The 27976-nt window shown below is 42.6% G+C and overlaps 1 protein-coding gene across 2 annotated transcripts; it reads right to left on the bottom strand.

Moving 5' to 3' along the window:
- wash1 (WAS protein family homolog 1) lies at positions 1 to 27976 on the bottom strand. Of its 2 annotated transcripts, none has more exons than XM_055650062.1 (11): positions 27849 to 27976; positions 24622 to 24781; positions 21236 to 21347; positions 17970 to 18116; positions 12224 to 12360; positions 9387 to 9522; positions 7471 to 7675; positions 6595 to 6735; positions 4669 to 4830; positions 3098 to 3166; positions 1 to 2303 (listed from the first exon to the last, which is right to left on the bottom strand). In XM_055650062.1, the coding sequence occupies exons 2-11, from the start codon at positions 24759 to 24761 to the stop codon at positions 2137 to 2139; spliced, it is 1416 nt and encodes a 471-aa protein (XP_055506037.1). In that variant the 5' UTR covers positions 24762 to 24781; positions 27849 to 27976; the 3' UTR covers positions 1 to 2136. The 2 variants fall into 2 exon arrangements, with proteins under 2 accessions (XP_055506037.1, XP_055506036.1); XM_055650061.1 differs by lacking the exon at positions 27849 to 27976 and adding an exon at positions 27314 to 27496.

Here is a 27976-nt window from a genome sequence, read left to right as displayed (position 1 = left end):
TTTGAAGCTATCCTGTTTATTTAAAGACTTTGCAATAAATCACAACCCAATCCTCAAAAACATGAGATTGTGCATCGTTCATGACATTCTAATTCAAATGTTACATGATTGATAGCAACTTGAAACTTTTACATAGATCAAATAATTAAGACCATTGGTGACCTTCATTTATATTTCAAACTTGACACCAATTAAGTTTTACTGCTATTCTAAACAACAGTTAATCGATTTAAACTTGAATTACACATTTTAGTATAATTTTCATAAAACTCATTCCTATTTTATTCTGGGATTATGTATGGTATAATCCATTCCTTCAGTTCAGTGCAATGCTGAATTGTAGAACACAGTTGCCTCATCTGCTATCTGACAACAAAGTGGTTTTTGGCAGAGCCTGGAAATCAATTACCATTGAGAAAACATGAAAGGTAGACAAAAATGCTGGAGAAACTCAGCAGGTGAGGCAGCATCTTCCTTTGCTCCATAGATGCTGCCTCACCTGCTGAGTTTTTCCAGCATCTGCAGTTCCTCTTAAAAATGTGGTCTATCCATGGCAAACTTTCCTCAAGGTATGTCTACTTTGAATAAGTTCTCTCTCCGAAGGGAAGGGTCTTGACCCAAAACGTCACCTATTCCTTCTCTCCATAGATGCTGCCTCACCCGCTGAGTATCTCCAGCATTTGCGTCTACCTATGATTTTTCCAGCATCTACAGTTCTTTCTTAAACATTGAGAAAACATTTGTAGTCTAAAGATGGAGGTGAATGCTGGATGTTGCAAGGATCTCAAACCTAAAAGCTATTTTATTAAAGGATGAAATGTAACCTATGCAAATTTTGCTTAAAACAAATGAAGAATGATTTTAGAATCAATTTTAATGTCCCTGCTGTTCAACCTGTGCAGCAGGCAAGACCACTTGATATCATTTAAGTCTGGGATGGAAATTCTCTTCTTAACGTGTATATTTAGGTGGTTATGTTCCTCCACAAAGCAAACTCCAGCCAGCAGGGTAAAAAGCCTGATTTGTGTCCACATCTGAATCACAGATGCAATATTAAAGAAAAGTGGAGACACGACACTGCAGATGCAGAAATCATGAGTTAAAAAAGTGCTTGGGGGAATGGACACGTGACATTTTGGTTTGGAACACTAATGGGAGGGGGGGGGGGGGAAGCTGGGAAAGAGGTGGGGTGAGTCAAAGCCTGTTAAGTGATAGGAGAAACTCAGCGGGTGCAGCAGCATCTATGGAGCGAAGGAAATAGGCAACGTTTCGGGCCGAAACCCGGAAGGGTTTCGGCCCCGAAACGTTGCCTATTTCCTTCGCTCCATAGATGCTGCTGCACCCGCTGAGTTTCTCCAGCTTTTTTGTGTAACCTTCGATTCTCCAGCATCTGCAGTTCCTTCTTAAACCCTGTTAAGTGATAGGTGGAAGATAGACACAAAACGCCGGAGTAACTCAGCGGGTCAGGCAGCATCTCTGGAGAGAAGGAACGGGTGACGTTTCAGACTGATGTCAGGGGAATCGGAGGCAGTAAGACAGTGGGAGACTGGGAAGGGGAGGGGATAGAGAGGGAAAGCAAGGACTATCGGAGGGCAATGATTAGCAGGTGGGTGGAGTAAGCGATCAAGGCTAGAGGTGAAAAGAAGCCAAAAGGGTGTCAGATGAGGAGTGAAATGTATAGGCAGAGCTCGGGGTGTGGGTGGAGGGACAAAATGGGAAATGGTTGATGAGCATACAGAGAAGGGGAACGGGGTGATGAGAAATGGTGGGAGAAATGTACCTGCGCTGGTACTACGTCAAATTGTCAAATTCAATGTTTATACTATTGGGCTCCAAGGTGTCCTAGTGGAATACGAGGTTAGATAACTTGCTGGAGTAACTCATCGGGATAGACAGCATCGCTGGAGAGAAGGAATCGGTGATGCTTGGGGTAGAGACCCTATATGAGGTGCTGTTTGTCCATGTGTGCCTGGTCTCGCTGGCAGTGGAGGAGGCGGTTAGGCAATTACTGCTCCTCGAAGGACAGGAATTCCAATGCTCGAGCCAGGATTGATAAGACACAAATAACTGAAGTTGAAGGTTATGCGGGAAGCAGAGGTTTAATGCGGACATCTTTGCCAAGTCAGTCAGACGGCCTCATGCATCCCAGTCTTCGTCATCTTCAGCAGTCTGTTGGTGCGGAGGTGGGAGGGGTGGGATCACGTCAGACATTCGTGCAAAGGCACCACCTGTGGCAGGAACCTCCCCTGTCCCGTCACCACCACCACCACCTTCACTGTGTTGAGGACCTTTACCCGAAATACCTGCATTAAATCAGACATACAAGTTTGAATCTGTTAATTATGTATCAACATGGTGAGTAGTTCAAGGTAGAGTTGTGAATAAAGTATCAACATTGAGCACATCTACCCCAAATCAAGCATGGAAACAGGCCCTTCTGCCCACCAAGTCCACACTGACCATCGATCACCCGTTCACACTAGTTTGTTATCCCACTTTCTCATTCACTCTTTACACACTAGGGGACAATTTAAAGAGGCCAATTAACCTACAAACCCGCACGTCTTTGGGATGTGGGTGGAAACGCATGCGGTCACAGGTAGAACCTGCAAACTCCACACAAACAGCACAGGATCAAACCCAGGTCTCTGGCGTTGTGAGCCAGCAGCTATACCAGCTGAACCATTGTGCACAACAGGAGCAGAGGTTGATAGCGGGGTGTGGTGTTGAGCAGAACAGGTAAACAATGGTAAAGGGGGAAGTGTGTAACAAAGTGAAATTGTTCCCGTGCAACTGTGTCTGCCTTACCAATAGTTATGGACATCTTATTGTGTAACAAAGACTTATAACATATGGGTGACTAGGGGTTGAAGCATAAACCCTCCACAGATTGGCATTAAATGGTAACCGGTTTGAATAAAAGTCTTCAGGATACAGCTGTTGAATTGTTAAAAGTAATAAAACATAGCAGAGGAAGCTCTGCATTCATACATTTTTTATACAGTTTGTGTCTAGCATTAAAGTGATGTATTCAAGTATTGACATTAATTGTCGCTAAAATCACCACTGGTAGAGCCGTGTCCACAACGCACTGTACCTTTTCTCCTCATTGCGAGCTTGTTGAAGAGATCAGACATCAGATTGCCGGCTCCTTCCCTTGTCCCACCTAGAACACAAGAGGACATCCAGCAAAATGGCCATTGTCTCTCCCACCACCACTCAAAACCCACCAAGCAAGAAAACTACTATTTCCACTATTGCAGCTATGACTGGATGGCAACGACATTGAATGACAAATAAACTCAATTCAATATAGAAACGTACAAAAATAGGTGCAGGAGTAGGCAATTCGGCCCTTTTGCCAGCCGTTCTGTACCCACATCAATACTGAACCCCCAGCACCACCATTCAGTATGATCATCTCCAAAATGGTTCTCCCCTATGCCCCAATCCATCCTCGAAAAATTCTATTTTTACCTTTCCCCATGCTGACTTTGTCCAATGATTTCACCATCCTGCTTGATTAACTGACTTTAGCAACACCTACCGATGTTAGGAGCTAAATGGGGTTGGAGAGTTACGTTTGCTACCCGCCAATCCTCAACCTGTTCCATCTAAGGAGTTTTGAAAGATTATTATGCATCCAATAAGTCCTTAAGTAAATGGGAACTGGCCCTGGGGATGTTATGACAACTTTAATCCCATTCATTTGTGCACTCCATTGTTGTTTCCAGACATGCATTATCAAACGGAGTGAAGGGGGTGGGGGGCTGTGCACTCCATTGTTGTTCCCAGACATGCATTATCAAACGGAGTGAAGGGGGTGGGGAGAAGCTACACCAGTCAATGTTTTCTCCGTTCTAATGCTCAATTATAACATCATTTCTCTGCAACCATCAGCATCAAAAGTTCCACGTGTCTGCAACCGATGAAGTATTTTACGTTCACTGATGAAAACGATCACTAGGCATTGACAACAGTTCAGGTCTCAAATTTGAAGGAAAAGGTAATATTCCCCCCCACCAAACAAACAAAATGTAATTTAAAGCTGCTTTTTTTTACAACCAGCCCCTCGAAATATTAAACATAAAGTATAACAAATAGTTTCATAAACCAGTGTCATGCCTGAAATATACAACAATGATTAAAACAGGAAGTGCTGGTGGAACTCAGCAGGTCAGGTAGCATCTGTGGAGGGAATGGCGTTTGGGAGATGTCATTTCAGGACCCTGTTAAAATAAAGGTGGGGGCAGGACAAAGCCTGGCCAATGTTAGGTGGATTGGCAGATGGATGGAGTTAGTGAAGAATGTTAGAGATGAAAAGGGTGTATAGAGTCATATGGCACGGAAACTAGCCCTTTGGCTCAGCTTACACTAGTCCCATCTCCACACGTCTGGCCCATATCCCTCGAAACCATTCTTACACAATGCGGAGCAGACCAACAGACAGCCAACCATGTCATCTCTATCACCCACCAAATGGAGCTCCGTCAGGGCCTGGCAGACATTGACGCAGAGACAACAACCTGGCTGCTCAACACCCGGCTTGAGATCTAACTATTCCTTTGGTTTATGTTTCATTCGCAAGAAGAAGATTCCTACTCATAAAGATAAGGAGAGAAGAGGAGTGAGATGTAAGGACAGAGAGAGGGATATAGGGGGAAATACCTTGTTCCTGTTCTTTCTGTTTCTTCTTCTCCATTTTAATGGATTTGGCATTGCGCAGCTTGGCTTTCCCAATCCCTCCCGCCTGCCGGATGGACTCCAGCAGATTGGCTCTTCCGTTCGAGGGCTTCACTACCTCCCGAGGTGCCCCCTGAGCAATACCGTCTGACAAGAAAGAAATCAGAGAAATCAATAAATGCTCTTCACAGTCAGAGTCAAGACACGTTTGGAAGAAGATTATTTTTGAGACGAGACTGAACTTTTGGGAAAGGTTCAAGAAAGATCTTCAATCAAATAGAAAATCAGCGAAGATGTATAAAATGTACTCAAAACAAATTGTAGATGTTGGAAATCTGGAATAACAGAATGCTAAAAACACTTAACAAATCAGGCAGCATCTGAGGAAAGAGAGGAACAGTCACATCTCAGGTCAAAGACGTCCCATGAATGTATTCAATTTAAAATGACAACTGTTTCGCTTTCCATTGATGCTGTCTGACTGTACTTTAGACTTTGTGTTTAAGAAAGAACTGCAGATGTTGGAACTATCAAAGGTAGACAAAAATGCTGGAGAAACTCAGCGGGTGAGGCAGCGTCTATAGAGCAAAGGAAATAGGGGACGTTTCGGGTCGTGACCCTTCATTATGAATGCAGTCAGAATTGGTTAATCAACGCTATATGTTTGTCTATCCTTTCTTCTTTTTGTTATTTTTAGTATGTGTTCAAAATAATGTTTTTGTGTTCCTTGATTTGTTTTATGTGTGGGGGGGGGGAACTTTTTTTTCCCCAATCTCTTACCTCGACAGAGTTGCGATTTTTTTTCGTATTGTATCTCCGTCTGCACTGCGGCCTAACATCGTGGAGTTGTCGGCCTTTCCTGGAGACCGACGGGCGTTCCAAGCCGCGGGATTCCGCGGGACTTTAACATCTCGGAACTTGTGATCCCTTTGCCGGGGGTCAAAGCTCCAGCTGCGGTCGGGGCCTGTGGAGCCTGCGGTCTCTGGTAAGAAGAGGCCGACTTGGGAGCTCCATGCCACGGAGAGTTTCAATCGCCCCAACGCAGGAGTTTCGATCACCCCGACAGGGCTTCGATCGTCGGCTGCGGGGGCTTTGATTGCCCCAACTGCGGACGGTTTGACCGCGGTAGAACAAAGAGGAAGAAGATTGAACTTTATTGCCTTCCATCACAGCGAGGAATGGGGAACCCACTGTGGTGGATGTTTATGTTAACTTATATGGTTGTGTGTTTTGTGGTTTTTCGCTTGGTATGGCTGTATTGTAACTCAAATGTTACTGCACCTTAACTGGTACATGTGACAATAAACCGAGCTTGAAAACTATAATCAATTAAAAAAATATTGCACTTGGGGCAATTCTGTTGTTATAAATTAATTAACTGAAGACAACAGGCAATGTAAAAGAATTACAAATCAAAGCGTACATCTCGAATTACACATACTTTTCAGGGGTAGACAAAAGTGCTGGAGAAAGTCAGCGGGTGCAGCAGCATCTATGGAGCGAAGGAAATAGGCCACATTTCAGGCTGAAACCCTTCTTCAGACCCTTCTTAACTCCATAATGTGTTCTGAAGATAACAACCTTCAAAGACACTGATGAATTAACATTTTAACTATGGAACTGATGCGCTACAATGCTGAGAACCATATTCTGCACTCTGTATCTTCCCCTTTGCTCTACCAATTCTTCAGACTGAAGAAGGATTTCCAGCATCTGCAGTTCCTTCTTAAACACTTACACTTTTCTGGGCTGTATTCCCTCTGCATTTGCTGTATGTTGCAGTCCCACAACATTCCTGCGGATGGCAACACTGATCTATGAGATGGATATGTTTGTTGCCATCCTTAATCCTAGTGACAGGGGAGAGAGTAATTCATGGACTCTATCCCAGACCAGCGAGTGTTTACAAACCTGGCGGTTGACTGCTGGTGGACTCGGCTGGAGGTGGAGGTGGTGGGGGCGGCGGGGGTGGAGGAGGAGCACTCGTTGGCGTCAGTAGTTCAGGCGGGGGCAGTTCTACAGATGGCAGCGGGAGATGAGTGCTCTGCTGATCTGAAATGAGAAACAAACTTTGATTGGACTTTGATTAACCGCCATAGAACCATGTCATAATCCGTGCACCAGGAAGAAACATTCAACTGCAAGAGAAACCACACTGAAAGAAAACGCAGGAGATACTCAGGCTGGTGATGTGGAAAGGAAAACTGAGCTAACGGTTCAAGTCAGCCACTTTTGATCAGAACTAGGCAAGTGCGCTTGTTCTATGGGGTGGGGACGGAAAGAGCAAATGGACCGTCTGTGACACAGTGGAGACCACAAATGTCCAGGTGACACACACGGTATTAGTCTCATGTAATTGGGGAGAAGATAATGTGATCATCAGGTAGAGGAACAGCTTCTTCCCAACAACCATCAGGCTCAACACCACACAACACTCCTCAACTATGAACTTCTATAGCCCGTCTTTCCACACCACACATTTTTTTTAAATTAAATGTTTGCATTAATATTCCAGTCATTCATTTATTGAATTTATTGCTAGGCATACAGCACGGGAAAAGGCCATTCGGCCCAACTAGCCCATGCCAACTAAGGTGCCCCACCCACACCAGCCCCATCTGCCCCCGTTTGGCCCATATCCCTCCAAACCTTTCCTATCCATGTACCTGTCCAAGGGTCTTTTAAATACTGTTATCGTACCTGCCTCAACTACCACCTCTGGCAGCTTGTTCCATACTCCCCAATAATGTAAGTAATTTCATCAATCCCACAGCCACATTGCGTTACCTGGGCCATTTGTGTAGACAGGTTCGATGTTGAAACTGGGCAGTTCAGGCATATTGCTTCCTGGTACAGAGGGTGCGATACCAGGACCTAGATCAGCACTGTACATGAGGTCATCGGCTATGCCAGGTAGGTCGGGCAGGTAGGACGGCACATCTATCTCTGGCACCTGACCCAGGTCTGGAACGTAGAAATAATTCTCTATTGTCTGAAACAAAACAGAAATCATATTCAGAAGCCCAAGAGATGCAGCTGAACAAAATAACCTTGCAGCAAAATGGAGAGAACGTTCTGCCTGCTTAGTTTAACAGCTGCACCATACATCTCTGCTCTTGGGGATTTTTCCCTTTCCTCCAACTATTGCATTTGTGTGTGACATGATTAGTCTCGTGTATGGTATGATCTGATTTAATCAGCATGCAAACAAAAGCTTCCCATTGTGCCGCTGAACACATGACAATAATACACCAATTCACGTAACACACAGTACCACAATAATACTCGCATATAATGAGGGATATGCATGCTATATTAATGGGCTCATATTACATTATATTTGACCTCACACCGGTCGGTCATCTCCCATGAACTACTTCACCAATAGGTTTTCATTCATGTAGGAATTGGGCATTACTGCATCCCTACAGCCATCAGCCCATTTAACACGGCAACAAATAAGCTCGGAACTACCTTCTCCCTCCTTCCCCTGCCTTTCCCAGCTCTCCCACAGCCTAGTGTCTCAGCCTCTTCCTTTCTTCTTCCCGCCCCCCCACCTCCACATCAGTCTGAAGAAGGGTCTCGACCCGAAACGTCACCCATTCCTTCAATCATAGATGCTGCCTCACCCACTGAGTTTCTCCAGCATTTTTGTCTACCTTTGATTTTTCCAGCATCTGTAGTTCTTTCTTAAACATTATTATTATTGCACTATATTTGTTTATTTATTATGTGTGCATGTGTATATACACACACACACACACACTGAACTTTCTTTCTCCCGTTATGTATTATGTTTACATATTCTATTGTGCTGGAGGAAGCAATAATTTCATTGTCCTATCTGGGACATATGACAATAAAACACTCTTGACTTAACTCTTGATTTCCTTCCTCATTTAAACACAAAAAGCTGGAGTAACTCAGCAGGACAGACAGCATCTCTGGAGAGAAGGAATGGATGATGTAAATCTCATGTTGGGCCACTAAAACTAAAGAGCCTAGTCCCAGGCACAAACACAAAAGATGAGGTTTTAGTACTTTTTCTCTATACAAGTAACTGGACCCCTCACGAACACATCACAAGCAGAAGGAAGCAAGTCCTAAAATCAGATGGCCAATGCAAAGGTGATAGAACCAAACCAAACTTCTCAGAACCAGTCTAAGAAATGATGTGTGGGTAATGAAAATATATTTGCAGCAAAAAACATGTATGAATGACTATTTAATTATGAACAGAACTCTTACAATTTGCCATCACAGACAGACTGGGTGAAATTAACTAGATTATCATTCCCTTTTGTTCAGCTAATGTAGTCAATTATACATTAATAAGTATAGACATCTCCCTTTCTTCCCCCACTCAGTGAAGCAGTTTATGGAAAGTGACCAGTGTGAGGTAGATATAATGTAATAACACAAAGCTGAGCCCATTAATATAGCATAAACATTCCTCATTATACACAAGTATTATTGTGGCACAGCATGTAATGTAGCCCAGTGAACACTCATGAGTTTCTTTCATTTCAAGTGATCAGACATTAATTTATGGAAAATGGTTTCTAAATTATTGATCTTTTGTTTATTATATGTGTATTGTGTTTACAAGAACATTATGCTGCTGCAAGTAAGAATTTAATGATGCCGGTCTCGGTGCACACAACAATTAAACACTCCCGACTCTAGAGATTCTCCACATTTACCCGTCGTTCAAGCTGTTCTCTCTTGGTGATAGAGAGTGGTGCATCAAACGGTTTCTCCTCTTTCTCCGTCTCAAGTGCAGTGTGAGTTTTGGTCACAGCACCAGCTAATGGATCCAATAGAACATATTTCTTGTAGCTGCAGAAAGAAGAACAACAGTATAGAGTATAGAACTGGAGCACAGGAAGGCCCTTCGGTCCACAATGTCTGTGCTGGACATGTTGCCAAGACCAACTCTTACCTGCCTGCACATAATCTATATCCCTACATATCCAATAATTGAGGGGGGGGGTCTTATAGAAACTTACAAAATTCTTAAGGGGTTGGACAGGCTAGATGCGGGAAGATTGTTCCCGATGTTGGGGAAGTCCAGAACAAGGGGTCATAGTTTAAGGATAAGGGTGAAGTGTTTTAGGACCGAGATGAGAAAAACATTTTTCACACACAGAGTGATGAATCTGTGGAATTCTCTGCCACAGTGGGTGGTTGAGGCCGGTTCATTGGCTATATTTAAGAGGGAGTTAGATGTGACCCTTGTGGCTAAAGGGATCAGGGGGTATGGAAAGAAGGCAGGTACAGGATACTGAGTTGGATGATCAGCCATTATCATATTGAATGGCGGTGCAGGCTCGAAGGGCCGAATGGCCTACTCCTGCACCTATTTTCTATGTTTCTATCCAAATGTATCTTGGATGCCATCATTGTATCTGCCTCCACCATCAGCCCTGGCAGCTTGTTCCAGGCACTCACCACCATCCGTGTGTAAAAATAAAATCTTGCCCTGCACATCTCGTTTAAACTTTGCCTCACTCACCTTAAGGCTATGAATAGAATAGTACAGACTTCATTGTCATTGTAAATACATACAACAACATTTCAGGCGCACTGCCCGAGCGGAGATCCAACGTATCAGAAAAATAATACCGAATATGACTTCTAGTATTTGATTTTCCCCCCCATACTGGGAGAAAGGTTCCGACTGTCTATTCTATTTGTGCCTCATAACTTTATATACTTTTATTAGATCTTCCTGCAACCACCTGAGAAAACAATCCCAGTCAGTCCAACCTCTCTGTGTTGCTAATACCCTGTAATCCAGGCAGCGTTCTGATAAACCTCCTTTGCACCCTTTCCAAAGCTTCATCATTCCTGTAAAGGGATGACCAGAACTGCACACAATACTCCAAATGCAGCCTAGCCAAAGCCCTATAAAGCTGCATCATGACTTTCTGACTTATACTCAAAGCCCCGACTAATGAAAGAAGGCATATTAGATGCCTTCTATACCACTCCATCTTCCTGTGTTGCCACTTTCAAGGAGCTATGGACTTGGATCCCACGATCATGCTCTATCTCAATGCACAGGGCAGTTCTGTACATTCTGTACTATGTAGTTTAATATTTTAGGCTCATCTTCCAGAGAGAATAAAATAACAAAACCGCATACCCAAACATAAGCTGCACGTCAACTAAATATTTCCTTTTCTATATTCTGTGGGAGTAATCTTCACATTTCATAACTTATACCTTAGATACCTTAGCCATAAAAGTTTAATCTCCATTGGAGCGGGTGCAGCATTTCCATTCCCAAAGGCATCTCATAGTGAAATATACAAAAGAGTGCCAGTTATCACCGGGCTCTTACAAATAGTTTGTGCTCAATGAAAAATGCATGCAGGCACCCACTATGTTCAAGCGCCTAAATCAACCTGTAAATAATCTGTATCTTCTCCAGGCAGTACAATAATAGTTCTATTTCCATTAGAATTGAAAATGTGAATACATTTCACACTATTGTCATATATCTCTGGAATGAACATCCATATAAAATTTGTTTTATCGATAAGACAGACAGGAATTAAGTTTTAGAAACGCAGCTGTTCGACAGGAATTTCAAAAAGTTTAAGAAGGTACTGCAGATGCTGGAAAATCGAAGGTGGACAAAAATGCTGGAGAAACTCAGCGGGTGAGGCAGCATCTATGGAGCGAAGGAAATAGGCGACGTTTCTGGTCCAGACCCTTCTTCAGACTCAGTCTGAAGGAGGGTCTCGACCCAAAACGTCGCCCATTTCCTTCACTCTACAGATGCTGCCTCACCCGCTGAGTTTCTCCAGCATTTTTGTCTACCTTCAAAAAGTATTTGCAAGATTAAATACCTTCAAATCAGTCATCTATAATTTTTCCCTGAATGTGTAAACTTCCAAGTTTACATTTATGGAAACGGTCTGCGACTGCCTTTGTGCAGACAAAATTTAGAGACTACTGCTTTATTTAAGTTTTCCAATTTTTTTTTCCAGGTACATTTACCTAGCACTTTGATCCACCAGGAAAATTAACAAGATTACATACTTCTAAGATGGGCCCTGATCAGAAACTTTACATATTCATTTTCTCTAGAGATGCTGCCTCTCCCGCTGAGTTGCTCCAGCACTTTGTGTCTATTTCTAAGATGGTTTTTGTTTAAATGTATCATTATATTCAAACACGAGGTATTATCATACATAAAACCAGCAATAAACATAAGTATTTTTTTTAATATGTTGCCAGCTGTCATTCTTTAAAAGAATCCCATAGTTGTTAGGCACAAGGAACTGCTGATGCTGGTTTACCAATAAACAAAACACAAGGTGCTGGAGTAACTCAGCGGGTCAGGGTGGCATCTCTGGAGGATATGGACAAGTGGGACCCTTCTTCAGACCCAAGATGTTAATAATTAATTGTCACCTGTGACTCCCATCTTGTATCAATAGCATGACTAACAAGCCCACCTTACTGACATGTGCAAGCACGGACAATAACTGCACCAATTAAAATAACTAAGTGATTCAGTGATACGTACGGGTTCTCAGTTGTGTTGAATAGCAGAAGAGAACTGATGGAATTGATATTTCGTGGAAGTCTTCCCAACCCTTCTTCCATCTCATTGTCTTCCCGCGACGTCGTTTTCAAACACACATGATAAAGCTTTACTTTCTCCTATGGAAAATAGCTCAATTAGTTCATTCAGTAAGTCTTGACCCGAACTACAAACACCTCTTGATGCAATCATTTGGGTGTTCATTGGACAGATCTCCGATTTGAGAGCAGGACTCGAAAGGGAGAATGGCCACACTTTGTGGTTGAGTTCAGGTAGTACAGTCAGGCGATCAAACATTCCCCACACAAGACATTCATCGTGCATGCCCCTTTAACCCGGAGGACCTCCGTTCAGCATCAAATCCAGCAATTCCAGGTTATATTTTGTCCACCCCCTTAGCTTTAGGATTCTGCTCAGTTCCACACACAGATCGCATTAAAGGGACAGACCCCCCCCCCCCCCCCCCCCCCCCCCCCCCCCCCCCCCCCCCCCCAGCTACCCTTTTGCTTCTAATCTACTTATAAAAGGTCGAGAATCTCAAAGATTAAGACTGAGGGAGGCAGATGTTTGGAATTTTATGCCCTTGAAACAGTTTGATAGAATCTTTAAAATCCAGAACTCTAAGGGATTTACGGTGACAGTTCTGGACAAAAGTACCGAGGTAGAATATCAGCCATGATCGTTGACAAATGTCCATGCAGGTTCAGGGAGCCAGGTGCCTCACACATGCTCACTTTCCTTCTGTTCTCTGAATCTTAAGAAGTTTTGAAAATTAAAATCAGCGCTTAGTTATCTCACCTGCCACCTTTAAGACACTAAGATATCGTTCATCAGAAGGTAGGCAGACGTCAGCCAACAGCTCCAACAAACTGTTCAGTACCTCTGCCAACTTGACTTATTTTCCCAATTTCTCCCTCCCTCCCAATTCTCAATTTACAATTACTTCTGAGATGTTATTTGTATCCTGTGTAGTGAAGATTGATGGAAAATGTTTGTTTAATTCATCTCTTTTCTCCTTGCTTTCCATTATTAATTCCCCAGACACATTTTGTACAAGACCAATCCTCACTTTGATAATGTTGTTTTCTTTTAATAGAAACTCTTACTATATGTCTTTATTATTTCTGGCTAGCTTAATCTTTAATTTATTCTTAATACAATCTTTTAATCATTTGTTGCTGATAGTAGTGATAGTATTGAACCAACTATCTCAGTGACATAATATTGATGCAAAGACCATGCCAGCGATCAATAATTGAATCACAGAAGGCTTATGATACAGAGGGCTTATCATTCTGCACACTGTACACAGGCTGGTTGATAAAGAGCTCCCATCCTGCCTTCCACCACTTGATCCATACCTCTCCTGTCAAGTCTCTTCTAATACTCACTGTTTTTAAATGATGCAAGAGACAGATTTCTGTCTCTACCACCTTTTTAAAACTGAGTTCCAGACTCCAACCTTTCTCGCTGGGTACAAACACTTTTATTCATTTCCCCAGCTAACAATTATTTTTAAATCTCTACTGCATGGGTTTTGAACTCACTGCTCAGGGGAAATAATCATCCCTAGTTATTCAATTAGACTCTGTGTTTTTTTTTATACAACTCAATTCATTTTGCCCTCAGCATACCCTATTCCAATGGAAACAACTGTAACCAATCCAATTTTTTGTCATACATGTAATGTTCCGGTTCTGACATCCCAAAAGCCCCTCTTTTCTTCTTCAGTACAATTGCATCATTCCTGTAACATGGTGACTGGCAATCAGCATACGACTCAAACTGTGGCCTGACTAATGTTGTATACAATTCTATCATAATTTCCCTGTTGTGATATCCTCTTTGGTTAATAAGGAAAATTCCAACAGTCTGTTCAGCCACCTTTTCCACCTGCCCAGCAACCTGGTAGATACACTGTGCAAGCTCTGTCTATTCCTCCACACGGACCCTTTCATCAATGCATATTGCTTTCTCTCCTGCATCTCCCCAGTGATGCCCCTTGCACCTCATTGGACCAAATTCCATTTGCCTCTGTTGACCAAATAATCCATGTCCTTAAAAACTTTCTTACTTATAATTTTTGCAAACTTAATGCGTCCCAAACATACAATTTTAATGGGGCAAAGAACCAACCTTTGTGAAACGCTAGGTAGACACAAAATGCTGGAGTAACTCAGCGGGACAGGCAACATCTCGGGAGAGAAGGAATGGGTGATGTTTCAGATCGAGACCCTTCTTCAGACTGATTGTGAAAACTAATGGTAATAGTCTTCCCTTCATAAAATTACTTGCTAATTATTTCTGGCAGATGCCTTCAATCACAGGTATATTTATCTTTTTAGCAGTTTCCCATGCGGAACATCATCAAAATCCTTGCTAGAACAGACAGATTTGCCTCAAATGCACTTCTTCACTGGCACTCCTTGTTAAATCCTCAAAAAGACATCCAATTTAGACAGACATAACTGTCCAAACAAATCTATCCTATCCATTGCACTGTCCGTCAGAGTTGAGTCCAATATTTTGGTCACCACTGAAGGTAAAGCAAGCTGTGATCATTTGGGTTGTTCCTTCATCCCTGTTTAAAATGTTGTACAACGATGGAAGTCCTTCAGCACCATCCCTATAGGTTACATGATGGCTAACGACAAGAACTACGGGCAAGAGAAAAACAACATTGAATGTGTAGTGTTGGAACTGCTGTTCACAGAGGAAAGATAGAGCAACAATACTATTTGTTACCTATAATAATACATTTTATTGTACTTCTATAACATACGAGAGCTTCAGAAACAAAAACTACTGAAGGGTGTTCCTCACATATTGCAAGAAATACCTGCAATCTCTCAAGAATGTTTAAAATAGTATTTATTTCATGAACAAGACCAGAGTTAAATATAATACAGAAGATGGCATGATTATTTTTTCCAAAGGATGTCTATGAACTAACTGGGTTACTTTTGTGATACTGAGTAAAATAAATCAGAAATGAAATGCAATTAAAAATGTAATTCTAGATATTGTTTCCTATGTACTTTGGTTTTAAGCTCAGTACGTTACAGTGTGCACAGTACATAATGGAAGTGTGGGTTGTGTGTTTTCCTCTGTGGAACACAAGGATGTATGACCAGTCATCAGCACACATGATCAATCTCATGCAGTGCCCTTTTGACATAGCTGCTAAAATGTTGGATTGCAGATACATGCTACAGAATGTACGGAGTTTGTACCTTCTCCCCATGACCCGAGTGGGTTCTCTCTGAGATCTTCGGTTTCCTCCCACACTCCAAAGTAGGTTAATTAGCTTGTTAAATGTAAAAATTGTCCCCAGTGTGTGCAAGATAGCTTTAATGTGCGGAGATCGCTGGTCGGCGTGGACCTGATGGGCCGAAGGGCCTGTTTCCGCGCTGTGGCTCTAAACTAAAAAGAACAATGTGGACCCTGGCTGAAAGAGCAGGCTTAAGCACAAGGATACTAAACCACCTAGATTTTCCTTTCAAGGCGCAGACCTCAGCTAGGCTATTATGGTTAATCGGATTCATTTTCTACAACGGACCAGATTTCTGGGCATTTTTCTGGTCAGTCCTCGGTTCCTGTGAATGTGGGATGTTGGGACAGCCCCAGGTGCTTAAATTCTCTCTCTGGTTTTCCATTTTTGATTCCTCCCCCATCCCCAATCTTGCATTGGTGAAGTGGGGTGACCATACCATTTCCATACCTGTCCCAGCTTCTCTCACCCCAAACAACCCCAGAGGGCGTGCAGTGAAGGGGAAAAGATATTGCACTGCAAAGACTACGTTGCATCAGTCTGAAGAAGGGTCTCGACCTGAAATGTCACCCGTTCCTTTTCTCCAGAGATGCTGCCCGTCCCACTGAGTTACTCCAGCATTTTGTGTCTGCCTTCGATTTAAACCAGCATCTGCAGTTCTTTCCTACACAAAGACTACTTTGTCAGGCTTGAATGACAATCATAAGATTGTCACAGCATGGAAGATGGCCATTTGGTCTATCAAAACTGGACCAGGTCTATGTAAGAACAATCCACCAGAGGCATTCTCCTCCCCATTCCCCATCGCTACAAAATTTAACATTGAATTATTCATTGCTCTATTAGTTTTCTGGTCCGATTCACTTTGCATTGTAAATAAATAATCTACTGCTTTAAGAGATTAATATGTGCACTGTATTAAGCAGAAATGCACAGTACTCTGAAGCAGAGGGACATGACTTTTTAAGTTCATTCACATTAATTTTTAATATGGAAAACACTTCTAATTCATACAACACATAGTGGATCATCAAGGTAGCTTAAAAAAGGCACAGAACTGGAGGAGTAAACAGAATCGGTGTCTCATAGTTTGTTTACTTTATAATTAATTAAACACACAATTCATGAGCAAGTTGTGGTAGCTAGAAGTTCCCAATAACCCAGGGTATTTCAGGGGCTGGCAGCAAAAAGCGTTCATGTGATGTCAACAACGGAGTAACTGCAAGTCATTATTCTGACAAGCATCTGAAAAAAGTCAATCCTCCCCTTTTAACATGTAAACAAATACAATCTTGCTAAAAAAAATAAAAAATCGCCCAAATGTTCTGGGGATTCCAAGGTCGGCTGGGGGAGGAGCCTAGGGCATGAAGCGGAGTGGCGGGAGGTGAGGGGACGGCACGTTATCGTGTCAATGTATCCGGGTCGAGGTGTCGGTGGAGTTGCTGCTGGAAGTCCTGCAGTAGTCTGGGGCTACATTAGATCGAGCACCACTCCAAGAGGCCGAGTACAGATTAGATGCGGCCTGCAGCAGTGAAGGACATCAACATTACCCGGCCAGGCCGACCCCTGCAATTCTGAGCCAGTGCTGCCGCTAGGACAATAGACAATAGGTGCAGGAGTAGGCCATTTGGCCCTTCAAACCAGCACCGCCATTCAATGTGATCATGGCTGATCATCCCCAGTCAGTACCCCGTTCCTGCCTTCTCCCCATATCCCCTGACTCTGCTATTTTTAAGAGCCCTATCTAGCTCTCTCTTGAGAGCATCCAGCGAACCTACCTCCACCGTCCTCTGAGGCAGAGAATTCCACAGACTCACAACTCTGTGTGAAAAAGTGTTTCCTCGTCGTCTCCGTTCTAAATGGACTAAAAGACTTTATGGCCAAGTTAAGACTCAACATTTTTAACAACTTTGGACTTGAAACACACAAAATGGCACCAGAAACGTGGTAGTTCATTTACTGTCTCAGTGGTTTCTACTATTCTTATGGTCTTGGATTAGAGTATGATTGTGTCTATGTGTAGTGTGATTTTTACTGAAACAGTGCAAAATAGGAATTTCACTGCACCTAGCTACATGTGACAACATAGTGCCATTGAACAAAAAAATGTTTTTGTTTTGAGAATTGGAGAATTTTGTGCACCCAGAGCAAGAGAATGTCCAAATTTAATTCATGAGGTACAGCATAATGTTGCAACCAACATTATACTGGAAGAGTATAGATTAGGTATAAGTGAAGTGAGTCTGAAGGATCCCGACCCAAAACGTCACCTATCCATGTCCTCCGGAGATGCCTTCCGACTGTCCTGCTTGCTTACTCCAGGACTTTCTGTTTTACCCATTCTTGGTGACTCATTATTGGAAATACTGCCGAGAGACTACAAAGTCTCTGGAAGACTGTTTAAGTGGGTAATTCAGGTGCATTTTCAGAAAGGAGGAGTTTCTGAACGACCGATACCTGTGCTGCTTTCTCATCCAGAGGCTTCAGCTTGCTGTGAATCTTGTAGCGTGGACGTTTCTGCAAAGTGGAGCCATCTGCACCAGTGAAAATTGAAACGTAGTCTTGAAGCCTGTCAGGTGCAGGGTACTTTGCACTGGAAAACACCTGTAAAAGGCAAATTACACTTTGAGTTGGCATTAGCAAAACAACAGCACTTTGTCAATTCCACAAAAAAGGTGACATAGTAATATAGAGCAGTACAGCACAGGAACATGTCCTTCATCCCACATTGTATTTGATGCCTAAACTAATTAAATCTGTCTGCACATGATCCATATCCGTCTATGTCCACATGCCGATCTAAAAGCTTCTTAAATACCACTATTGTGTCTGCCTCCACCTGTGGTTGTGCGTTTTAGGTGCCAACTCCTGTGTAAATATAAAACTTGCCCCACAGACCTATTTAAATAGACCCCATAACCTTAACCCAAAGGCAAAAATGGTTCTGACATTCCAACTTATCTACGCCTCTCATCATAGAAACATAGAAAATAGGTGCAGGAGGCCATTTGGCCCTTCGAGCCAGCACCGCCATCCATTGTGATCATGGCTGATCGTCCACAATCAATAACCCGTGCCTGCATTCTCCCCATATCCCTTGATTCTGCTAGCCCCTAGAGCTCTATCTAACTCTCTTATAAATTCATCCAGTGAATTGGCCTCTACTGCCTTCTGTGGTAGAGAATTCCACAAATTCACACCTCTGAGTGAAAAAGTTTGTTCTCATTTCAATTTTAAATAGCCTCCCCTTTATTCTTAGACTGTGGTGCTGGTTCTGGACTCTCCCATCATTGGGAATTTTTTTCCTGGATCTAGCTTGACCAGTCCTTTTATAATTATATACGTTTCTGTGCGATTCTCCTCTCATCCTTCTAAATTCCAGTGAATACAAGCCCAGTCTTTCCAATCTTTCCTCATATGACAGTCCCACCATCCCAGGGATTAACAATAGGTGCAGGAGTAGGCCATTTGGCCCTTCAAGCCAGCACCGTGAACCCATACTGCACTGCCTCAATAGAATTTTAAATATTTATGTCAAGTTTCCCCTCAGCCTCTTGACACTCCTCAGAGTTTGTCTAACCTGTCCTTATAGGTAATACCCACTAATCCAGAGAGCATTCTGGTAAACCTCTTCTGCACCTCTCCAAAGCCTCCACATCCCTCTGTACCAACTCCACCCTAATTCCCCATAAGCCCCATGGATCAATGACAGGGCTTCTACAAAATATAGGCAACATGGTATAGGAGACAGATTATCCTTGCAATTAAAGATTGTGATGAAGGAAGTAGACAAAAAAAAACACAAAAACAAAACAGAAAATAAAGTGGAGACAGTAGTGGAAACATACGAGAAACAAGGAGTAGAATTGGTCTATAGCTCTCCAAGCATGAATGGTAATGCAGGATATATTAATCATCAAATGAGAGGTGCAGATAAAATGCTGGAAGATTTATCTTATATATAGACTGGGCAACCCAAAGCTGCAGTAACACTGTTCAGTGTACGCGTCCCAGCATCTTGAGGAACCAGTGAGGGAGAAGATTCTTAGATCAAATGTTATACAGTGAGAACTTGATGATACAGTACTTAGCACACCTTTAGGGAACATTGATCAGAAATTAGAAGAAAAATAGTAGAAATTTACACAAAAAAAATTCAAAGAGATTTAGTTCAATGGGAGACCAGGATCTTAAATCCAAATAAATCAATCATGTTGCACGCATTGTCTATGGCAGATTGGAAAACCACATTTAAAGGCATGACTGTATCAAAGATAACTTTCAAAGAACTTCTAATTGTTTTCAAGTTTAATACGTCTCTCAGGTTAAAAAAATAGCATGAAAAGTAATTCAAACGGCTATCAAGAGAAGTTAAGGATAGTCTGAGATCGAAGGAAAATGTTTATGAAACCGTCAAAAGGCAAAGCCGGAAGATTGCAGAAGTTTCAGTATTAAGCAAATAAGACCAGTGCATCGACAGGAAAGGAAAAACAAGCGTACAAGAGAAGGCTGGTGAGAAACATAAAAACAGATTGTAAGAGTGCCTTTAGATATACAAAATAGGAAAAGATAAGCTAAAACCATTTCTTACTCATTGTTGTGACCTTGGCATCGCTATTAACAGTAATTTGCTGCTATTTTACAAATTTATAGGAGCAGAATTAGGCCATTCGGCCCATGGGGTCTACTCAAGTTCGTTACATTTATTGTGACACGCACCAATTGGTACAGTGAGATTTGAGTTACCATGCAGCCATACAATACTCCATCATTCTATCATGACTGATCTATCTTTCCCTTCTCAACCCCACCCCATTCTCCTGCCTACTCCCCATAACCTTTGACACCCGTACTAATCACGAACCAGTCAATCTCTGCTTTAAAAATACACAATTACTTGGCCTCCACAGCTGTCTGTAACATTGAATTCCACGGATTCACCACCCTCTGGTTTAAGTAATTCCTCCTCATCTCCTTTTTAAAGGTACATCCTTTTATTCTGAGGCTGTGCTCGCTGACCCTAGATTCTCCCACTAGTGGAAACATCTTCTCCACATCCACTGTATTCAGGCCTTTCACTATTCAGTAAGTTTCAATGAGTTACCCCATACCCCTAACTTAAACTCAGTTACAATCCCCCTCTCACCGTAACTCCACTTTACAATAATTATGACCGTTGAACATTGCATGCACAAAATAAACAAGATAAACTTCCATGTGGTAGATTTACAATTCATATAATATGCTTATGAATCTGTACTTTTTGAAGGGAGCAATATTCCAGCTTCATTAGGATACGAGATGTCAAAACCAGATATTATCTCCCTTCCCATGGTACACTGTCAGAAGATGTTATAATGTGGAAATTAATTTGTAGGTTTAGATTTTGACAGAGCAAAAATAATCAAAATAGAAAACGGACTGGAATCAGGATTAATTGAGAGCAAACTGAAGCTCTTGTTACTGGTTCACGATAGGTAAATAGATTCTTGAGTGGGTGTGCAGACATCAAATCAAGGGAAACTCAAATTGAATTTGATTGCGAGTACAGATCCCCCCCCCCCCACACACAGTTTACACTGAAAATTGCAGTACATCCAAATTAAAATTGTGCAACAAGAGGGTCAGAGATAAATATTTCCAAATTCATGACGCCCTGTTTCCATGAAGAAACTCAAACCAGAATCCCAGTTGCACAAGGAAATTCATGTACTCAGCCTTACTTTAGTGGCTTTCTTGCTGCCTTTGATTTTCGTGATCTTGGCTTGTGCCAGGTTGATCCGGTCACTGATGGACCTCAAACGAGTTTGATTACTTTCCACGTTTTGGGAAACCCTGCAAGACATCCAGTTATTAACATTTTCACTTACACGATGAAACACCATTGTGACAATGTACTTACCATGACTCAGTTATGATGTATGTAATTATGGTAAAGACTGCTAAATGGATTCAAATCGATAGATGAAGAACACGTTTTAAGAACAGTTTCTCACAATGGTTCAGTTCTGCGGTCATTCTGAAGACAGGTTTAGAAGGTACAAGTGGTTAGAAGAGGCACTAATTGTTAACACTTCAGCAGTATTGAGAAAGTGGGCTAAAAAGGTAGATAAACTACATTGGTTGGTTTGACCTATTGCAATCTTCTCACACCCCACCACTCCATATAACGTTGAATTTAGGTCAGAAACACAAGGTATTCTTCTGCAGAATTTTAAAACACTAGCAAGGCATGTCCAGCAAATGGTGAATCAGTCTGTATTGCAAAAGGATTGGTGTCAAGAAGTTGGGAAAGAAGCATTGTTACAATTATTCAATTGAGACTACATCTCTGGAGTACTGTACATAACAGACACAAGGAGCTGCACATGCAAAAAACAAAAAGACTAAATACTGGAAGCACATGCAGTCTGAAGAAGGGTCCGATCTAATATATCACCTATCCATGCTCTCCAGAGGTGCTATCAGATCTGCTGACTTACTCTAGCACTTTGACTTTTTTCATGTTGTACATAATTTTGGTTCCCTTCTGGCAAGGATATATTAGTATTGCAGTGTTTGAAAAGAGATTCACTTAGTTAATTATTGGGATAAGAGGGCTGTCCAATTATGAATGGCTAAAGAAATTAGATCTATGTTCTTTGACGTTTAGAAGATTGAGGCGCGATTTTAATGGAACATTCAAGATCCTGAGAGAAAATGTCGAGAGTTTGCCACTTGTGAGAGAACAACTTCTCACAGAGGCTGGTGAATCGATGGAATTCTCGACCAAAGATGATTGTTGAGGGTGTTTAAAAAGAAAGTTGATATATTTTTGAAAAAGATCAGAATATTGAGGTATATGGTGGCCGGCACTAGCAGGCAAGGTATGCACAGAGCAACCAGTTATACTGAATGGTAGGGGTGGCTGGAGGGGCCGAGTGGTCTACTTGTGCTATTTTGTATAGAATGCACAACAGCATCTCCAAGGCTTAATTAACAGCACATCCTCAACCATGATTCTAACACCTCAGAGTTCAAGGGAAGCAGAACACTTAGAAACCACAACACTTAAGTACTCTACGAATTGCAATTCCTTCATTATTAATGATTGAAGCCTTGCAATGCACCATCGAAGCACAATTTACAGATGAACTGCAGTGTTCCAAAAAATTGGATCACTGGAATCATGATGAATTTAAATTAGAATTTAAAAGAAAAAAAATTGGATCACTGGATGAATTTAAAAGAGAGTTCGAGGAGCTAGCGGATTCAAGGGATGTGGAGAGAAGGCAGGCATGGGTTACTGCTTGTGGATGATCAGCCATGATCACAATGAATGGTGGTGCAGGCTCGAAGGGTCAAATGGCCTCCTCCTGCACCTATTTTCTATGTTTCTATGAAAAGTTAGGGGTTGGCAAGGAACAACCACATCACAAAAATGTTCTGAAAGTTTTACAGGATTGTCTGATACTTTCAAAAGTCTTTGGTAACATTTGGCACCAAAGATTTCCAAATCTATTCCTTCTTCATTGGACACTGGCAATGAATGTCCTATGGTTCTAGAATCCAATCCCCACAGTACAGAATGACAGCACATCAGTATAACCCTAATCGAGTGCAGTTAAGGCAAAACATGTTTTAACTACCTACGATTTAGAAACAGGTTTTGCTGTGTTGCATTTGTAAGAATTACATAATTACAGAGTTTGAATTAAATCGTAGATTGCCAATTGATAAAAAATATGACTACATTCCACCACAGCCCAATTTAAGTTTTTAGTAGTGTCGTGTTACATTCCAAAGAAAAAAAACTGTCTGGCTTGTTCGAGGAAAAACTCACTATTAATAATCAAAGAAAAAGCATAAAGTACAGATTTTTAAAATTTTTGCCTCTAGAGTTGTCCATATTCTCAGATTTCCTTTCAATACTTTTTATTTTTAAAGCACTCAATCTTTACTCCTAAAATGGACACAAAAGGCTGGAGTAACTCAGCAGTACAGGCAGCCTCTCTGGAGAGAAGGAATGGGTGACGTTTCGGGTCGAGACCTTTCTTCAGACCCATTCCTTCTCTCCAGAGAGGCTGCCTGTCCCGCTGAGTTACTTCTGCTTTTTGTGCCTATCTTCGGATTAAACCAGCATCTGCAGTTTCTTCTTTTACACATAATCTTTACTCCTAAACCTAGATCAAATAACCTTCTTTCATTCTCTATACCAAAACAGATTCAAAAACACTGCAGACCTGGTATAGATAACAAGAGCAGCGGCAGACAATGTGGGGAAATGTCACGTAAAAAGGAAAAAGGCGATAACATTGTTATAACACATTCAAGTAATATTGGAAGGAAAGTTATCTCCAGAAACCTCTGCTGTGTGCCTGTGATGAGCTTTGACAGCAACTCTGTTCTCATATCCCGTTTTGGTTCTTTTGATTACATACTCTATTTTCAGCTTTCAGCAGTCTTCCATTGAATTTTCTAGATCAGGGAGGAATGCTGATCAGTCTTGCAATCATTCAAAAAGAAAATTATCAAAACCTTAACTTTCACGTAAAAAGTTAGGATCTATGTCCAAATATCTTCTATGAAGCAAATTATGCAATTCTAAAAGAAAATAAGAAAAAGGAGAAGCAAGGAACTGCAGATGCTGATGTACAAAAAAAAAGACAAAGTGCAGGAGTTACTCAGTGGGTCAGGAAACATCTCCGGAGAATACGGAAAGGTGACGATTCACTGCCGTGTGGAGTTTGCACGTTCTCCCTGTGACTGCGTGGGTTTCCTCCGTTGCTCCGGTTTCCCTCCCACATCCCAAAGACATGTGGGTTTATAGGTTGATAGGCCTCTGTAAATTAGTGGATGAGAAAGCGGGATAACATAGAATAGGTGTGAACGGGTGATGGATGGATGGCGAGGACTCGGTGGGACGATGGGCCTGTTTCCACGCTGTATCTCGAAACTAAACTGAACTCCCCTGTATGAGCAGCACTGGGTACAATTCAAGCAATGATTATGTTATGCACTACTCACACTGTACAAAGTCCTACTCAATCTCAGCACACCAACCTGTGTTCAACAAGCCAAGTATGGTAGCTTAACATAAATCTACCAAAGAGACTTCCAAGGCCCATACCTATTGAAGATATCATTGGAGATTTTCTGGAGGTACTGAAGGGCATCGCTGATCTGGTGTATGGCTTCTTCACGGCGCAAGTCCGACTGGATGATTGGAACAGTGTAAACCTGTCCTTCGGTGAAATACTTCTGCATCATTTTAACTGACTGCTGGTAAACTGAAAAAAAAAAGAAAAATTAATTACAATGTAGACACGAGGAACTGCAGATGCTGATTTACAACAAAATACACAGCGCTCTGAAATAACTAAGCGGGTCAAGCTGCATGGACAGGAAAGGTTTAGAGGGAGATGAGCCAAATGGGACTAACATAGATGGGACACCTTGGTCACCATGGACAAGTTGACCAAGTTGTTTCCGTGCTGTACGGCTAGGACTGTCTCTGTAGGATATGGATAGGTGACGATTTGGACCGGGACCCTTCTTCAGGCAACGCCATTCCCCAGATTTCTCTATAATTTACTGTCCCCAGATTACCATCAACTTCTTCCCACCCCCTCAAAGTGCCCCAGATTCCACCAATCGCAGTAGGGACTGTTTACAACTTCAAACTAATCCATGCTGCTTCAGGCTTCGAGGGGAAAATGAAATGCCAGGAGGAAGGTAGACAATAAACGCTGGAGAAACTCAGCAGGTGAGGCAGCATCTATGGAGCGGGAGTGAAGGAATAGGTGATGTTTCGGGTCAAGACCCTTCCTCAGACTGATTGCCAGGGGGAAAGCCAAATTGCCACAGGGAGAATATGCAAACTCTACACCGGCAGCAATTGGATCAGGATCGATCCGGGATCAGTGGAATTGTGAGGCATCAACTTTGCTGATGCCTCCGCTGGCAAAGTTTGATTTTAGAGATTTAGCATTGAAACAGTTCCTTCGGCCCACCGTGTCCACACTGACCATTGATCACCCTTTCATACTAGTTCTATGTTATTCCATTTTCTCATCCACTCCCTCCAAACTTGGGGAAATTTAACAGACGCCTACAAACCAGCACATCTTTGGGATGTGGGAGGAAACCGGAGCAACCGAAGGGAACCCACGCGGTCACAGGACGAAAGTGCAAACTCTACACAGACAGCACCCGAGGTCAGCATCAAACCCAGGTCTCTGCAATGTGAGGCAGCGGCTCTACCAGCTGTGCCACCCTAATCAGGTGTTGTCTCTCAGCTTAAACTAAACAATGGCCCCTTATTCAAGCTGGATTGCTGAGAAGTGTAACAATTTCAGGGTAAGTTCCTAAATGAATGCAGATATCCAAAAAATATCAGTCACACAAAAACTTCCAACTCACATGATGCATGTCATCTCAATCCACTTGTGAAATAGCAGGAATTTCTAAACAGTTAGTTCTTTCAAGTTTTAACAGAACACTGATGGATTTCTGATGTGTAAAAAATGCAGACCAGTTCCAAAATGAATGCTAATTTGCAAAAGCCATCTGCTCAAAGTTGCACATCCATTTCCAACTCATATGATACGCATCATCCCAATCTATTAACTGCATAGCAGTTATTTTCAAACAGACAGTTCTTTCAAGTTTTAACAGCCACATTTCTTAAATGAATGCAGGTTACCAAAAACCATCAGGCATAAAAGTTGTGCAGCATGGAAACAGGCCTTTCGGCCCAAATTTGCCCATGCTGACCGCCAGCATAGATGCCCCATCTACACTAGTTCCACCAGCCCACATATATCCCTCCAAATCTTTACTATCCGCATAACTGTCCAAATGCCTTTTAAACATTGCAATAGTACCTGCCTCAACCACCTCCTCTGGCTCTCATTCCATACACAGTTCTAAAACTGTCAACAACAAAAAATTGTACCAAACCATAGTCCAACTGCACTTGGAGTATGCCTCCGCTGCTTGGAACCCCGGTACCAAAAAATATAAAAATGTTCTTCAAAATGTTCAATGAAGATCAGTTTCTTGTATGTGTATGCCCGGTTTTTGTACGGCGACTTCAGGCGACAATCCAGTGTAACCAAAATGCTCACAGAATTAAACTGGGACGCCCTTGAAACCAGACGCCAGATGCCCAGACTGGCTACCCTTCACAAGATCATCAACCAGGACATCGATCTCAACACTGACATATACGTCAGAGAAAACAACAAGATCCAGAATAAACCACACAAAGCAATTTGCAGTTCAGCAACACACATCTACTCCTTACATCGTCATTTTCCCTGAAGCAATTTCCCTCTGGAATGCCTTACCACTATCCTCTGTTGACATGTCCACCTACACAACCTTCAAGATCTCCATCCAGGCCCACAGATGGCACAGGCCCCGCTAGACAGAGGCCTACAAACCAGCACATCTTTAGGATGTGGGAGAAAACCGGAGCACCCGGAAGAAACCCACACGGTCACTTCCAGTATAGTCCCTGGTGGACTCTTCGGAAGCGATGACCACAAGGTACAAGGTAAATTGACCACATTCTGTGCGAAAAATATGTCCCTCAGTTCCGTTAAATCTTTCCTCTCTCAACTTAAACCCAGGTTTTCTGTTTCTTGATTTTCCCTACTCTGGGTAAAAGTATAAATTCACCCCACCCAATCCCCTCCCCTCCCCGTATGATCTTGTACATCAATCAGTTGCACAACAATCTCCAAGTCATGACACACATCATCCTAATGAATCCATTAATTAGAAGCAGCCATCTGCAAACTGTTAGGTGGACGCACAGAATGCTGGAGTAACTCAGCAGGACAGGCAACAACAACATCATCATCATCATCTGGGGAGAGAAGGAATGGGCTACGTTTCTGGTCGAGACAACTTCTTCAGGTTTGCAAACAGTTAGTTCATTCCAAGTTTTAAGGGGAAAATTGCTGCATCATCATGCATTTCTGGGATGAGCAGAGTTGCTGCAGGGTTCACCCTCTCTTCACCCCCCCAAAAAAAAAGCAGTTGCACAATGAGTCTCCAACTCATATGACGGGGGAGGGGGGGGTCCCCACTAACTACACAGCAGCTATTTGTAAAGAAGTCTGTTCTTCTTTAATACAAGGCCAGCAAAGTATAAACATCCACTGACAGCTCCCAGCATTGAAGATGTGGTGGTGTGGGGGTGGGTGGACTCTGTCCCTGCGTGCACGCTCGCGCTCGGTCCCGGGTCTCCGGCCGCGCGCGCCCGGTGACTTTTGGCGCCAACCGCCGGCCCAACCGCCACCCGCCAACTGCCACCCGCCCGCGTTCCCGCCGGAGCTGAAGCTTCACCTCAGGGGACGACGGACGGCCGGTCGCCCAGACCCCGCTCCTGCGCCTGCGCTTTCGCCACCTCTCCCTCCTCCCCATGGCCGCGCATGCGTCCTTCACTCCCCGTCGCCAGTCACGCCCCCTTCCCC

This window comes from Leucoraja erinacea, chromosome 19 (genome assembly GCF_028641065.1).
Source record: "Leucoraja erinacea ecotype New England chromosome 19, Leri_hhj_1, whole genome shotgun sequence".
Classification (NCBI taxonomy): Eukaryota; Metazoa; Chordata; class Chondrichthyes; order Rajiformes; family Rajidae; genus Leucoraja; species Leucoraja erinaceus.
This window is presented reverse-complemented; position numbering and strand designations above follow the sequence as displayed.

Excerpts from the sequence above, each read along its gene's own strand:
- wash1 (XM_055650062.1), bottom strand. The coding sequence starts at position 24,761 with ATGATGCAGAAGTATTTCACCGAAGGACAGGTTTACACTGTTCCAATC. Across the intron at positions 12,361-17,969 it reads TGGATGAGAAAGCAGCACAG|GAGAAAGTAAAGCTTTATCA; the intron begins GTATCGGTCGTT and ends TATTTTCCATAG. Across the intron at positions 6,736-7,470 it reads TGTCTACACAAATGGCCCAG|ATCAGCAGAGCACTCATCTC; the intron begins GTAACGCAATGT and ends TTCTCATTTCAG.